Raw genomic sequence first — 14587 nt, forward strand, 5'->3', positions numbered from 1 at the left:
CTCACTAAATGATGTTTAACAATACTTGTTTTGGGGATTTTTTCTCATTTTGTTTCCTGACCAAGCACTTTATCAAAAAATGAATGAGAAGATTAGCAGTCAGGAGATGAAACTGACTTTTCTACAGAAGAAGGTTGACAGCATTGCTGCTGCGATGAATGATGTGAGCAAGATGCTTTCTTCTCTGGAAGGCAAAATCAATGAAGATAAGGGCAGAGACTTCCAGTCTTTTCTAAAAGGTAAGAAAAATAAATTAATGTAATCACTCACCCTGTTAGAAGTGTCAGGAAAAAAAAAAGCTAAAAATCTTCATAGACTGTTCTATTCTATTACTCAAAACTTGTTGGGAGAACTCCTTTTTAAAATTTCATTTCAGAAGAGAGGAATTTGCTTATTGCAACATTCGCTATGGTGTCTTTCATAGTGACAAAAAATTTATATTCTTGGATGCTTCATCATCTATATGGTAGCTTAAGCTACTATCAAGGCATTTTCATTTGCTTAGAGCATCTGCAAATATTCCTATGTCTGTTTCTGTTTATCTGGCAGCTGCTAAAGGATGTAGTATTTGTTTTGCTACCAAGTCTAACTAATAGTCTTTAATACATAATGCACACACACAGGGCAAATTATAAGGAATTGTGGGGTGGTTGTGTTTATAATACAGCAAAAATTCTGCTGAATAATTTGTCCCTGATTGTATTAGGCTATCTTTGATAAACATCTGTACTCCTGTTCAGTAAATGAGAAAGACACAGCTAGAGATCAGATCCTCCCCAGCAGAATCGTGCATCCATTTGTTGTGAATCCTGTTGCAAGATCTGGGTGTTACCCAGCTCAAAGTGCTGTTTAACAAGCAGATTCAGACTGAAACTTTCATTTCCTCAATGTGCAATATTTTTCTAATTTTTCGGGAATATTCCCCAAACCATATTTTGCACTTAAGAATCCAGAGACTTTTCTACTATTTAAAAATAGAACAGAGGTTCTGGAGTTCCTTACATTGAGATTAAACTGAACAAAACAATAAGGAGTTTTGTATCTCCCTCTGATTTATCAAGTTAGGTGCCATTTCTTGTATTTTCAGTCCTCTGTCTCCTGAGCTACTCCTGCCATGTGCTAGATGGCTCTCTTCTATGCAAGTTCATTCCATCTCTTGAGCGGTGACCTGCTTTCACCTCTCCACATATTGCTAGATGGCATTCTTGACCTTTGGGTGCACGTTTAATCTGTCTTTGAATATTTTCCATTTCCCTTCTGCTTTCTCCTAATTTTTTTTTTCTATTTCACTCGTTCTAGCTGTCATTTTCATGCTAGTCTAAGAGGTGTTTTTCAGCATCCTGTGTTTCTGCTTCTGCAATCCCTATCTCTATTTCAGGGTCTAAGTCTTAATTAAAATTTGCTGTCCAAAACCCTCCTTCTTTGAAAATGCCCTTCAAGCCTTTATTGTTTTTACCTGTAACGTTTTATGTTATACCTGCTCAGAAAAAATCTCCAGCTGATATCCTTCTTTTTGATTTATCTTCTCAATCTATCTCCTAATCAAGGAGATATAGCACCAATTAAAAAGATGCTATCAACTACATTCCTTGGCTCTAATTATGAGCATTCCAACACAGGTTATTCTTGGCTTCTACGTAGGTAAAGAGCAGAAATGAGCAAAGGAAGGGAGAAAGAAAAGGTTAGTGTGTATGGTGGCTTCTATGTGCAATGACAAATGGCAACTGCGGTTTCTGTCCAGGAAATATCAGTCAGTTGTACTCAAATGCATAAACAGCACTGAACATTCCACCTTGCTAAAAATTACTCTTAGAAGCTCACCTGAAGCAAACCACAACTTTCCCAGTACCATTGCCATCCTGAAGCAACCCTCTTTTAAAGCACAGTTAAGGTTGTAGTTGCTTTATGCTAGTCAGGCATTTTACTTCTTCACCTACTTTTCCATTTTCTTCCTCTGGTGCTAGGTCCTTTTCTCACATCCATACATCGCCTTTTTTCTTATCACAGAAGTTCTAATATTCTGCCCAGCTTTGTATCAGGGTTTGTTAGGAGCGAGGTCAAACAATTCAATACAGTTTAAAAAGTCTTTAATTCTTGGTTTCATCTATGACTTCAGTGACACAAACATGTCATGTGCTGATAGAGGGCAACACTCACTGGAGTAACTGATATGCTCCTCTGTTTAGTTAATGAAACCTGTTGTGCATTTAAAAATTGCTTTCAGGATTCAGGAAGCTGTTCCCATTTGTTACTTAGGGAAAATAACTTTGTGCTCTTTTTAATTTAAAAACTCTGCTTCCTGCTATTATTTTCTTCTTCCTCTAATTCCATATTTAATATACACCTTTCCTCTTCATTATAAAAATGTACACTCCTTTCAAAATGAACTCAGTAATGGAGTGTTAATCACTTCCAAGTCAGAAATGTCATTTGCAGCTGCATATATAACCTCAATTCAGTCTCCTGTGTACATAAATTTATTTTGCACATTATTCTTCAAATAATTGAAACTGCAAAGAGAATATATGTTGACACAGAGTAATTACACCCTTTGGTTTTCAGTCAGGAAACTAAAATTAAAATTTATAATCTCATAAAAAGTGCAAGAGATCTTTAACGTTCACAGGTAGCTTGGACCTTTCTATTTCAAAATGAGCAACAGAGAAATTGAGTTACATCCATGAGTGCACACATGTGTTTGCAGCTCAAGCTTAACAATATACCCAATTGTCACCAAGTTTGGGTCAGGTCTTTGTGTGGGCTCCCACAGCTCCTGCTGCACTTTGTTTACAAGCTACCCAGTTGTCCTAGCTAGAAAGCAGGGTAGAGAGAAACCCAAAGCTGTCTGGTTTAGCAGCCTCCACACTCCCCTGGTCAGGGGAACACCTGAAAACCAGCGCTGAGCTCCATACTACACTCACTATCCAACTGCATGGAGCTGGAATTGCTATTCCAGCAATTCCACTTGGAGAGTAAGGCTGGCACCTTCGTGTCTGTTACAGAAAGAAAAGGTTGTTATAGACCGTCTGGAATGTCTCTCACAGATGAATAGTCTGTTATCAAGATTTGTTGCTGAGATGAGCAAATATAGTTGATTCCTCACAGAAGGTTTAGAGTAACCTTGGTTCTTTCCAGAGCTGTCAAATTTTTCTCCACAGCTCATTGTGTCTCTTAGAGCACAGAACACTTTTCAGCATCAGTAAGTAACCTCACCAAATGATCTCTTGGAATGTTTTTTCTACATTAGTTCATATCTTGGTTTTTCCTCTCAGCTGCCAGTACACCTTTATTCTGAGGTACTTCAGTGTGCACATACATGTGCATGTTCATGTACAGACTGTACATCTGTCTAGTCATTGACTTGCTCTTTAGGTAGTTAAAAGGAAGATAATAAAGGTAATCTCAGTATTATCACTGCTGTTTATTATACTTTATGTAAAATTGCTGGGACATTTGGGACCTCAGGTGACAATAATAGAGTTTAATTCTTAGGAAACTTCATGCTAGATTTGTGATGGGGCTCTTTGCTGGGCCAGTAAACTTGGATCTGATTTCCTGATGCTTTACTGCACTTGCTGAGAATGTGCCTTCAAGTAAGTTTTGAAGACCTGCCTCAGTGTTTTAAAGATGAAGAAATAAATTCCAGGCTGTAGAAATAATTGAGATCAAAATGGAAGAGGGGAACAGATAATTTCTGCCTTTATCAGTACAGTTTTAATCAGAGAACTTGTGGTCATTGAGGCATTATAGAGGTTGAAGAGTTTAATAATTATATCACAGTCTGGCTGCAAATGTTCACAGGGCTTATGAAAATTGAGCAAAGAATGCTTCAATGTTTCAGTTGGACAGACGAGCTACCTTTGAAGAATAAATTAATAAAATTCCTTCTATTCTCATACCAGAGCAGAACTACTGCTCTAATTGATTGAAATATGTTATGCAGAACTCTTTTATAGCTGTCTTGACTTCTGCCTGGTGCTTTTCAGGATCGGAATTCCTAAGAGCTATTTAAGGAGTTGTATGCAAGACTTAAAGTTTCTACCTTTAAAATGCCTGCATCTTTCAGCAGTTGTTGTGTTACTAACTTCAGCTATTCAATAAGGTTATTTTTAAAATTTTGCTTCTTTCTCACAATAGTGTGTTGCATCATCACCTAGCATGTACAATACAGTAGGAAGGTAATAATCTCTGCTTTCATTTCTTGACCATAATCTTATGAAGCAGATTTTTTTTTTTTAACTTAGTTCCCTAGTGGAGAAAGGACACATCATTTTTTAGGAGCAAGCCACAAAAGCACACAGATCTCCCCCTTTTAATGCTCAGAAACATCTTAGGTAAGAGGTTAAAGCTGGTACTACATGTAGAGTTTGAGTTTGTCCTTTCAAAATACTAGCAAAAGTCCCACTGATTTCAGTAGAAACAGGGGTGGATCCTCAAACACTGTAGCTGTATATAAACTGTAAGCATCCTCTACATTCTTCAGCTGTACGTTTCACTCTATATGTGGGTAAACTGGGGCAGGGATGTGTGTTTCACCTCTGTGCAGCGCTGTGTTTGCTCACATTGTGGGGAAAACTTCAATGTTAGTAACATAGTTGATTTGATTGTTTCCATATTTCTCCTTTCCCCCAAAGGTCTCAAATCCAGAAGTATCAATGACTTAATCAAAGACACAATCAGAGAACACTTTCAAGTACTTCAAGGTGAAATGCAAGAGAGCATGGCTCAGATTTTCAAGACTATGTCTAGCATGTCAGGTGACCTTGAAAATACAAAAGAACTATTCAAGCACCTGAATGAGACCCAAAATAAATTTGCTCAGGAGAAAGATAGTGGGCCAACAGAGCTTGACATTCTGGAGCTGAAGAGTCATATGGTGCAGATAAGAGAGGAAATGGCCCTCACTTGTGAGAAGCCTGTGAAAGCTTTACAAGAAAAGCAGAAGTCCTTGGAAGTGAACTTGGAGCACCAACAGTCAAGAAGTGTAATTTATTATCAATCTTTAAATAAGACCCTCTCTGAAATGAGAGATGCTCATGAACAACTGTTATCAGCTGAACGGTCTTCAAGACAAAACCTCCCCCCAGCAGATCAAGTCACAGAGTACAATGTTACAGAGTACATGATCACACTGCGTGAGAAAGTAAAGAGACAAGGCATGATGGTGCTGGAGATCTATGATGACTTAAGAGTGCAAGATAGCAAGATCAGCAATCTCAGTGTTGCACTGGAAATTCAGAGGGACTCTGTTCTGGGGGTCTGTGATGACATGTTGTCAGAGAGCAGGACAGATTTCCAAGCACAGCTGGCAGCAGTCCAAGAGAGTGTGATTGTTCTAAACAAGAGTCTCTCTGATGTGTTCCTTCCATTGGGCAATAAGATGGACAGAATGAATGAGCAAATTAATGACTTGTGCTATGATATGGAGATCCTGCAACCCTTGATTGAACAAGGAGTACCTTTCAGTCTAACTTCAGAGTATGAGCAACAAATCCAAACTAAAGAATTGAAAGAGAAACTTGAAAACCTCACTGTTGTCATTAACAGAATGAATTCTGCAATGAAGGAACTTTCCAAAACTCAGGAAGGACTTAAAAATGAGTCTCAGGCTTATCAGGAACTGTTTGAGAGTCGTGTTCATGAATGCTCCATGGAAATAGAGGACGGATTAAACAAGACCATGATAGTAGTAAATAGTGCTATAGATTCTATTCAAGATAATTATGTACTGAAAGACATGCTACATGCTCTAAGAAATGAGACTGAAGTTTGCTGTGGCAGAGCTGAGGAACTGGACAGCCTCCTGGCCTTTATTCCCCAGTTCCAACAGTTGAATGAATCCCTCCAGTCGCTGCTTTATAACAAGAGATACAAAATTACTTCACAGGTAGCGCTATCTCTTTCTGATCTTCCCAACAAGGAGTCTGACAAAAGTATCCTCCACAATTTCAGTAGAGTTTTCCATATTTTAAATGATACCTCATCAAAAGTGGAAAAGCAGCAACAGGATATCAGCCACCTGGAAGAAAAACTGTTTGACTCTGTGGAGGGTTCAAAGGACCATGAGGTTCGCCTTCTGAATGTGGAGTCAAAAATTTCCAAGTTTTTGGCAAACAACTGTGTCTCACTAAAAAAAAGCAAAGCTGCCTCAACAGAGAAAGAACAGGTGGTCTCCCTTCAGCTCCAGGCACTGAGTTCCAGGATCAAGGCCCTGGAAGCCAAGTCCATCCGTTTCTCAAACATAATTCCACTTGTGAACAAGACTGCTCATGAGGCCTGGGGGCTGTGCCAGGACACCAACAACAGCATCCAGAAACTGAATGCAAGCCTACCTGTGCTAATTAAATTGGCTCAGCCAGATATCCCCCTGCTGCAGAGAGGCCTCAAGGAGCTCGTTGAATCTGTGCTTGAAGTAAAAGCAGGAGCTATTTTGACAAATTTAACCCAGCATGTTGACATATTCATGATAAATGCAATGAACAACATCACCAAACTTCAGAAGCAGCCAAAACCAGTTATAAAGAAGCCCTCCCCAACAAAAAAAGTGGCAGGAAATGCCACCATGAGCCTGGCAAGCCGAAGCCAGAGAAACACGGATAATGCAATAGATCCAGGTAATGCATTTTACTCTACTAAAAATCCAGGTATGTTTTATAAAGATTATGTAACCGTTATAATGACAGAGGGGCAGAAATTGACTGAGTGTAAATAAAAAGTCTAAAGACTGCTGTAAAGAGTGTTTCAGAGGATCCTGGGATTAGTTTCTTGCTTACAATATAATTTATTTTGCTTAGGAGATTTTGCACTCAATTTAACTTTGCTTAATACGTTCCCATCTAATCAGTTTAAGATATAGACACATGCACATACACTCAGCTGAGAACCTGACCTTTGAAAAGTTACTGACAGTTTAGACAAAACCTAAAGAACCAGAATTTTATGCCTGCATCTCAGTTAACAATTTCAGTAGAAAAAAATGTATGCAAGCTGGGAGAGAAATATGGAGTTGCATCTGTACTTTGCAGTGTCAGCAGGGATGATAGGTATCAAAAACCTGAAGCAAGTGAACAAAAATTACTGTAATGAGGCTTTTGCTGGCTCCTTCAGGACTTGATTGAGAAGGGCAGTTACACTTACAGCAGTGTGTTCCTGAAAAAGCAGGAATCCAGCCAATCAAGTAAATTTGGCTCCAGTCCACCTGGAGAGCAGCTCAGCTAAGCAGGAGCTGCCATTCTTAAAAACGAAATTTTGAGTGTGATCTGCTTCTGAACTTAAATTCCAATGCCATCATGTGAAATGAGTTATGAATGAATTCACAGAAGTACAAACTCTTGAGTTGTGACTTCTGCAATCACGCTTGAGTGAAAATCACAAGCACAAGATAATGTTTTAGGGAAATATAACTTCTGGCACAATACAGCAACTGAAGAGTGGATGAGTGACTCAAAATACTGAGATGATTCTAATTCACATTAAAATTAAGATTTCTTAATACCAGACTCAGAATACTGTCCAGACATTCTTGAAGATCCAGACCCGAATGTTTTCTGTAAAATGCTCCTAACTTAAGAACATTTCTAAACCAGTACTTGGTCCCTATTGCAAGCAGATGTAGAGGTGGTAAGAGCTATTACTCTTGTTCATGTCCTAAGGCCATGGGCAATTTCCTTTTCCCTTTCCATGCTTTTTTCCTTCCTTTCCACTTCAATTCTTCATCTCTTCCTGTCCTAGGGACGGCATTTCTCAGTGATCAATGGAAAGGATCCTTTTTAAAGCCATAATCCCATGAGTAGCTTGGTTTCTGAAGAAAGCCATCCCTATTGAAGGACTTCAGTCCTTGGTTATCTTTTCAGTTAGAGCAAGGACACAGCTACTAGAGGAGGCAAACACGCTTAAAAATGCACAAAGTAATTTGAATATTTTGTTATACAAAATTGCAATTCTTCCTCAAGTCCTTTTTGGTTGATGTCTGTTACTGGAACAGCACAGGATGGAAATTCAAAATCTTTGTTCAAAATTGAAATGAAGAGAAAATGAGAGATGTCTTTGAGCCTTCCCACAGCACGTGCTTTGTTGGAAAGTATCACTAGTGCTACCTGCCTGGAACATGGGAAGGTGCCACCTGCTCTGGTTTTCACTCCATATTGATGAATTCATGTCTTTCCCATTTATTGTTTATACTCAATTTTAACAAATAACTTGCTTGATAGCATTGGATATATGCTCACTGGCAGAAAGTGAAGTTCTTTGCAGATGTGGAGAAGCCTTATTTTTCTATGAGGTTTCTACATAGCAATGTTGATGCTGACTTTTCCATTGGTAATGAGATTTTGTACTTAACCAATTTCATGCCTAGCAAAGCCATACATTATATTTCTGTAAGTTAAAGAAGCAAGACCATTACCTTAATTAGCAAATATCCATCTTCTGCCTGGGTGGATTTTCCTTCTCTATGAAAGCTTTTTCTCACAAGTTCTAGGACACCACCTAGAACTACTGGAGTCAATCTTTTCCATAAGGAGACCATTAAATTGCTGAGTATTTGTTTTGCTTCTAAAAAAAACCCTGTAGATACTGAGGGAGCTTCATTATTTGTTTGAGATTTGTTTGCACAGCATTGGCAGTCTATTTCCCAAAAGAGCTTCTGCCTGCCTTCCCAAAGAGTAGCAAAACTGAGCATTCACTGGCTCTTCTCATTGCTACCATACCAAGTGTAATTAGCAACTACATTTTATCCTCTGCTAGTAATAGTGACAATTTAAGCCTTGAATTTATAGTCTCTCTCTTTTACTCATCTGCACTACTGAGTTGTGAAACATGAATCAACAATAAAATAGTTGTTTTAGTAGGAGATGTGTTCCTAATCTGAACCCTCTGGTATCTTTACCCCAAGGAGATAATTCAGACAGAGTGTCTCAGGACACTCTTCAGCCAGAAAAGAGAAAATACTGGGCAGAGGAGCAGCCTCAGCCAGGAATGACAGCAGGAAGATGCTATTGCAGCGTAGTTACATGAAGATTATTGGCACAGTGGAGATCTGCAGAATTTGCCTCTTGCTCTCCTAATTTGAGTCAAGCCCCACACAACTTCTCCTATTCTAGCAAATGGAGGAGCTTCCCAGTTGCAGTGTTTCACAGGGAGGATTAATTTAATGTAGATAAAGCTATGTCTGAATTTTAATTAACTCCAAGGTTAAGTTTAGGCAGAATCACCCCACAGCAGACTTCCAAAATGCCACTCAATATCATTATCATTTCCTCTTAGTGATCTTTTTTCTGTTTCTTGGGTTTACTTCTTGATTATGATAAGTAGAGGCCAATTAGCAGAGAGGCTGCTGTGTTCTTACAGGAAGCTTTTGTATTTTGGGAGTATGATACAGTCAGCACAATCAGCTGTTTTCCTTCCTTTTCTGCTTTCCTTTGGCACTTGGTAAATATGTGACTGCTTGGTAAATATCAGAGAAATGTTGTGGGTGCTTGGTAAATGTGAGTGAAAAATAACTGGAATGAAGGATGTAGCAAACAATTATCTGAGAAGCAAACCATTATTTTCTCATGTCCAGTTGCCTGTGCTGTGACCCAGTCATGACAGTTCTAAATTGCTTTATTTCAGGCATTACAGAATGGACATTATTTTCTGTGAAAGAATGACTGTTGTGTTTATAAATCCATATGCTATATCAGAGCAAATTCAAGTGTCACTGTATAATGTGCCTCAGCATTCTGCTCACTGAACTAAAATATCTCACAGAAACAGTTTGCCTTTTTGCAGCAGTCTGTGAAATACCTGGTTGGGAAAAGGAGGATAACACTGGAATGACTGAAATATCGATGTGAAATCCAGGTCAGCAGTTTCCTGGCAATAGCTAGGTACTTGTCTGCAAGACTTGTTCAGTTCTGACCTACCAACCTAGATTTACCAGAACAGGACTGTGTGGAGTTCTCTTTCCAGAGTTCTGCTGGTAGCTCCTGGCAAAGGCAAGGGTTGTTTTCTAAAATATCTGACTTTTACTTGACCAAACCAAGAGAAAGCAAAAATGTGTGGTTTGTGTTCATAGCAATATTTATTGTTTTCATGTGACCTGAATTTTCTTCCCCCAAAACACTGCTATGACAACACATTATTCATTTCCACTCAGTAATTGCTGTCTCAGAACTCAGCAGCACTGGCCTGACAGATTTCTCTGTATTGGCTGAGTTGAATTTGGCCAGCTCATCCCTAATTGGCAACAGAGGCAAGGACATCCTCAGTGAGGGTGCTCTGCAAAGCCACCTGTTTGGTATCATTTTTCTTGCTTGCAGTCCAAAACTTCTACAACAACCTTGATAGGTAGACTGGAATTAGGGACTTATGGACAAGTACTTGAAACGGCTGGGACAGCGTTTAGGACATTGCATCAGCAGGAGCCTGGCTCTCCTGCATTGTTTGTCACGTGCCTGGGTGAAAAATGTCCTAGACAAGACAGTCCCACCTGTACAGCAGCAGTACAGAATCTCTTCTGGTACACCCAAGGATAAGATGGTTCAGTCCAGAAAGAGCAGCTGATCTAACTTCTTTGGAGGTCCTTCTTCCTTACTGCATGTGCCTGACCCTCTGAGACCAGCAGAGCTCAGAATTTGCAGGTAATCTTGAATATCTTGGAGGATAGCTGCAGGTAGGCTGTGTTCAGGTGGAAAGGGAGGCTGGACAGGAACTAAAGTTGGCCTTCAGCAAGAACTTCAGCAGAAATTGTGAATTGACAAAGAGCCTTTCCAAAATACCGCCTACTTGGGAAGCGTCCCTGCTGTGACATTACAGCTGAGGCTGTTGGGTTTGCTCCTCTCTTTCCCAGGGCAGCTCTCAGCGTGTGCCAGCTCCCCGTGCCAGAACGGAGGCACCTGTGTCAATGACAGACAGAGCTTTGTCTGCGCCTGCCGCCACCCCTTTGGAGGAGTCAACTGCAGCGTGAAGCTGGTGAAGGACAATTCCCTGAGTGTTGGCAAGTACAGAATTTAGCAGTGCAATCCAGGATCAGTGCAGGCCTCTGCCCCAGGGCCTAGTTACAGAGCATTTGCTGGTCAGAGGTCTCACGTTTTGCTTTAATGAGTGACAACTCCAGCAGCAGAGTCCTGTGTTTTGGTGCTCAAGAAAGACATCAATCCCCACGGGTGACTCGTGATCTCTTTTCCTAATATGACCAGATGATGGGATTAAATTGGTTTGGGACCTGTGATAATAGCTGGAAAGCTCCCTGATGAAATGTGCAGAGTGGGAGGGTGTGCAGTAGATGCATTTGAATGCGATGTTACGGATTTTGAAGGGGGAGGTAAAAATGCATCACTGGGAAATACTATCTTCACTGCAGCCATGAATGTTCTATAAATACCAATAGCTACCAGAACGTGTGGGACTGTGGCCCTCAAGTAGTCATTTTAGGCCTGCCTCTGACTTTCATCAGCAAAGGATGCAGCCCCTTGAAAGATTACAAAAGGAAAAAAAAAAAAGTGAAAATTATACTCGTTCAGCATAATAAATACAATAAATAATTTACACCCAGGCCACATGAAATGTGAATTTTATGCATCTTTCAGCAGACATTTGGCCGATTTTTACTCATGACAGCATATGAATAGTGAATGGAATCATTTTTACAGAAGCAGGGAATGATAGTGTACAGGCTCAGCTTGAAGAGAAACCATATACTTTTATTCCCTCCTTTAACATCAAGAATGCTAAACCTCCTTGCTGTTTGTCTAAGATTTCTGCTGCAATTCTTGGCTTCAGCTCACTCACATGAGCAATGGAGGAGATCCTGGAGTGGGGAAACTAGGAGGGAGTGTAAGGTGGAAAGAAAGCTCCCTTAATGATAACATAGTATAGACAAACATCAGGTTCCCTTGCTGTTGCTAAATTTTTCTCTGGTGGATACAGCTAGTTCTAATTGTGAAGAAAATTACTTTTTATATAATATGACAAGTTGTGTATATGCAGGAATACTGTGTTTCAGTTGCTCAAGTTCAGCCACGAACAGGATGATGTGACATCAGAAAATCTGCGTTTGGTCTTCTGGCTGGTCCAAGTTGCCTTTCTACAATGTAACAACACTTCAAATTTTTCTTTATTCCTTTCCAGATTTTTCAAAAGGATCATACAGGTATGCACCTATGGTGGCTTTTTTTGCTTCTCATACATATGGAATGACAACTCCAGGACCCATCAGATTTAACAATCTGGACGTCAACTACGGCGCCTCGTTTGCCCCAGCAACTGGGAAGTTCCATGTTCCGTACCTGGGGGTATATGTTTTTGAATATACCATTGAATCCTTCAGCCCACGTGCCTCTGGCTATCTGGTCATTGATGGGATAGACAAACTCACCTTTCAGGCTGAAAATATGAATAACAGCAAGTACACCTTGGACAGAGTCATTACTGGAAATGCTTTATTAGAGTTAAATTACGGTCAGGAAGTCTGGCTCAGACTGGCAACTGGCTCTATACCAGCCAAGTACCCACCTGTAACTACATTCAGTGGTTACTTGTTGTATCGTACCTAATCAGTGCTAAGAGTGAGCTGTTAGTCAGATGAAGCAACCTGCAGGTGAATTTAGCTTTGCATTTAAATTCTTTGCTTCTTTAAGGGCGCTGAGCTTCCCAATGGAATGGCTGATCTTCCGAGATGTTCTTTGGTTGTAGCCACATGCCCAACCTCAAGGAGTCCACAGGTTGGAGATGGGGAAAAACAAAGCATCTTCCTCATATCAATATGACTGGGAAGCACAAATCTGATGCTGTTCTGGTGTGACATTGCATGGACATGCTTACGCGAGATTGCTGAGAATCACTTCTCAAGAGAAAGCTCAGTTTGATCATTCCTTTACACCCTGACTGCAAATCAAAAGTGATGGATAGATTTTGATCACTCAGAGGCTGGCTTACTACTTAGCTCATTGCATCAATTGATAATTGTGTCTATATATTCTGTTTGGGAAAAATTATATTTCTTTTTCATTTTGCCTTCCATTATTCACTGCATACTTTGATATGGCAGTATTCAATTGATTCATGATTTCTTTATGTAACCAGTATGATGATAAACTAGGTTTTTTGAATCTGGCAGCAAAAAACCCCAAGTGGAATACACTCAGATTAGAAATACAGTATTTGTAGCTTTTAAATTAGTCATAGGATAAACACCATAATGGATTTTGGTGGATTCTCTCTGCTGCTTGAAATATTTAAGCCTCAGCTGGATTTTGCTTGGGTGACATGTTTTAAGCAAACATTGTCATATTGGCTTCACACAGATTTTAGCATTTGACCTATAAAGTACACAAGATAAAATTATATAACCAAAGTATTTTCTGAATTTGAATTCTATAAATCTATGATATTGTTTGTTTCATTATATTCACTAACTACCGAGGCAAGATGAGCTTGGCTTCAGTCTGCCTGTGATTTTTCAAGCACCAATCCAATAAAGAAATATTTTTAATTGATGCCTGACTGCTTGTAAAAACAAACCCTCAAGTTTTTATTCTTATTCTTTGCAAAGTCCCAGGCTGCTGCAGTGTCTTGATATCCTATGACCTGGTGTGACTGGCCAGGTTTGTTTCTGGTTATTGCCTTTGTTAATGGTATTTGCCCAGGTTTTTCTGTGCCTCTGTGTTTGTCTCACTCCCTTTTCTTAAAAGCTAGAAATATCCAACTATGATCTGTGCCAATCTATTGAAGCACAGGATGTTTTGGTGCTCCCTGAATTATTTTGTTTCCCACCATCAGGAACTTTACTTGAAAACACATGGGCATCGTCAACTCTCTTCTTGGTATTACTTAATGTACCTTACAAGATCTTAAGATGAATGTCCATGAAATGACTGAATCCTTGCCCTGCCATATGTGGAGAAGACAATCCACAATATCTTCCCTCAGATGCATAAGTGTACATTCTGTTGTTCCAAAGAGAAATGAGCATTCCCCACCAGAAGCAGAGGTGCTGGAGGGTGTCCATGGGTGTGTGCCTCTGGGCGCCGGCTCCCTGAAGTGCAGAAATGTGCAGCTCTCAAGAGCTTCCCTCCAACTTCAGGGGACATCTTATCATGGCTTGTGGTTAAGGACAGTAGTTAAGAATTCATGAGAGTTTTCAATCCCAGCCCACTTTTTTTTTTTGAGGTTTTTCTGTGACCAGAAATCCTTTCTTCTCTGTAATTAATGGGTTCCTAATGTACCATGGACACTGAATGAGTGTGCTACAGACTTTTCCTCCTGTTGCATACCACAATTTCCTGTAAATACTCAAATCTTTGATATGGCATTAACTCAGCCTGCTGTATCACTGAATGTTATCAAATATAATGAACACAAGCCACACTCTCTCCTTGTATGACACTGTCATTTTAATGTGCTTAGTCCTCTTCATTCCTGCTGTGGTTACGGCTAAATGGCATGAAAATTACTCTCAAGATGAAATTAAAATGACCCACCAGAGTCTGCATCTCTGTTTTAATGTGACTTTCTTTGCCCTTGCAGCCCTTCCCTCTAAATCCTTCAAGCTGGCTCCTCATCTTCACAGGCACTATATTCCCCCAGCAGTCAAGTAATTTCTGTG

At 39.8% G+C, this 14587-nt stretch overlaps 1 protein-coding gene across 1 annotated transcript in view; it reads left to right on the forward strand.

Moving 5' to 3' along the window:
• MMRN1 (multimerin 1) overlaps window positions 1–12536 on the forward strand; it is a 37095-nt gene extending 24559 nt beyond the window's left edge. Inside the window, 4 exon segments of the mRNA XM_036382743.1 lie at window positions 66–239; window positions 4635–6614; window positions 10832–10978; window positions 12112–12536. Of these exon segments, the coding sequence (XP_036238636.1) occupies window positions 66–239; window positions 4635–6614; window positions 10832–10978; window positions 12112–12536 (2726 nt within the window).
• Window positions 12537–14587: the final 2051 nt, after the last annotated feature.

This window comes from Molothrus ater, chromosome 4, assembly GCF_012460135.2.
Source record: "Molothrus ater isolate BHLD 08-10-18 breed brown headed cowbird chromosome 4, BPBGC_Mater_1.1, whole genome shotgun sequence".
NCBI classification, from domain to species: domain Eukaryota; kingdom Metazoa; phylum Chordata; class Aves; order Passeriformes; family Icteridae; genus Molothrus; species Molothrus ater.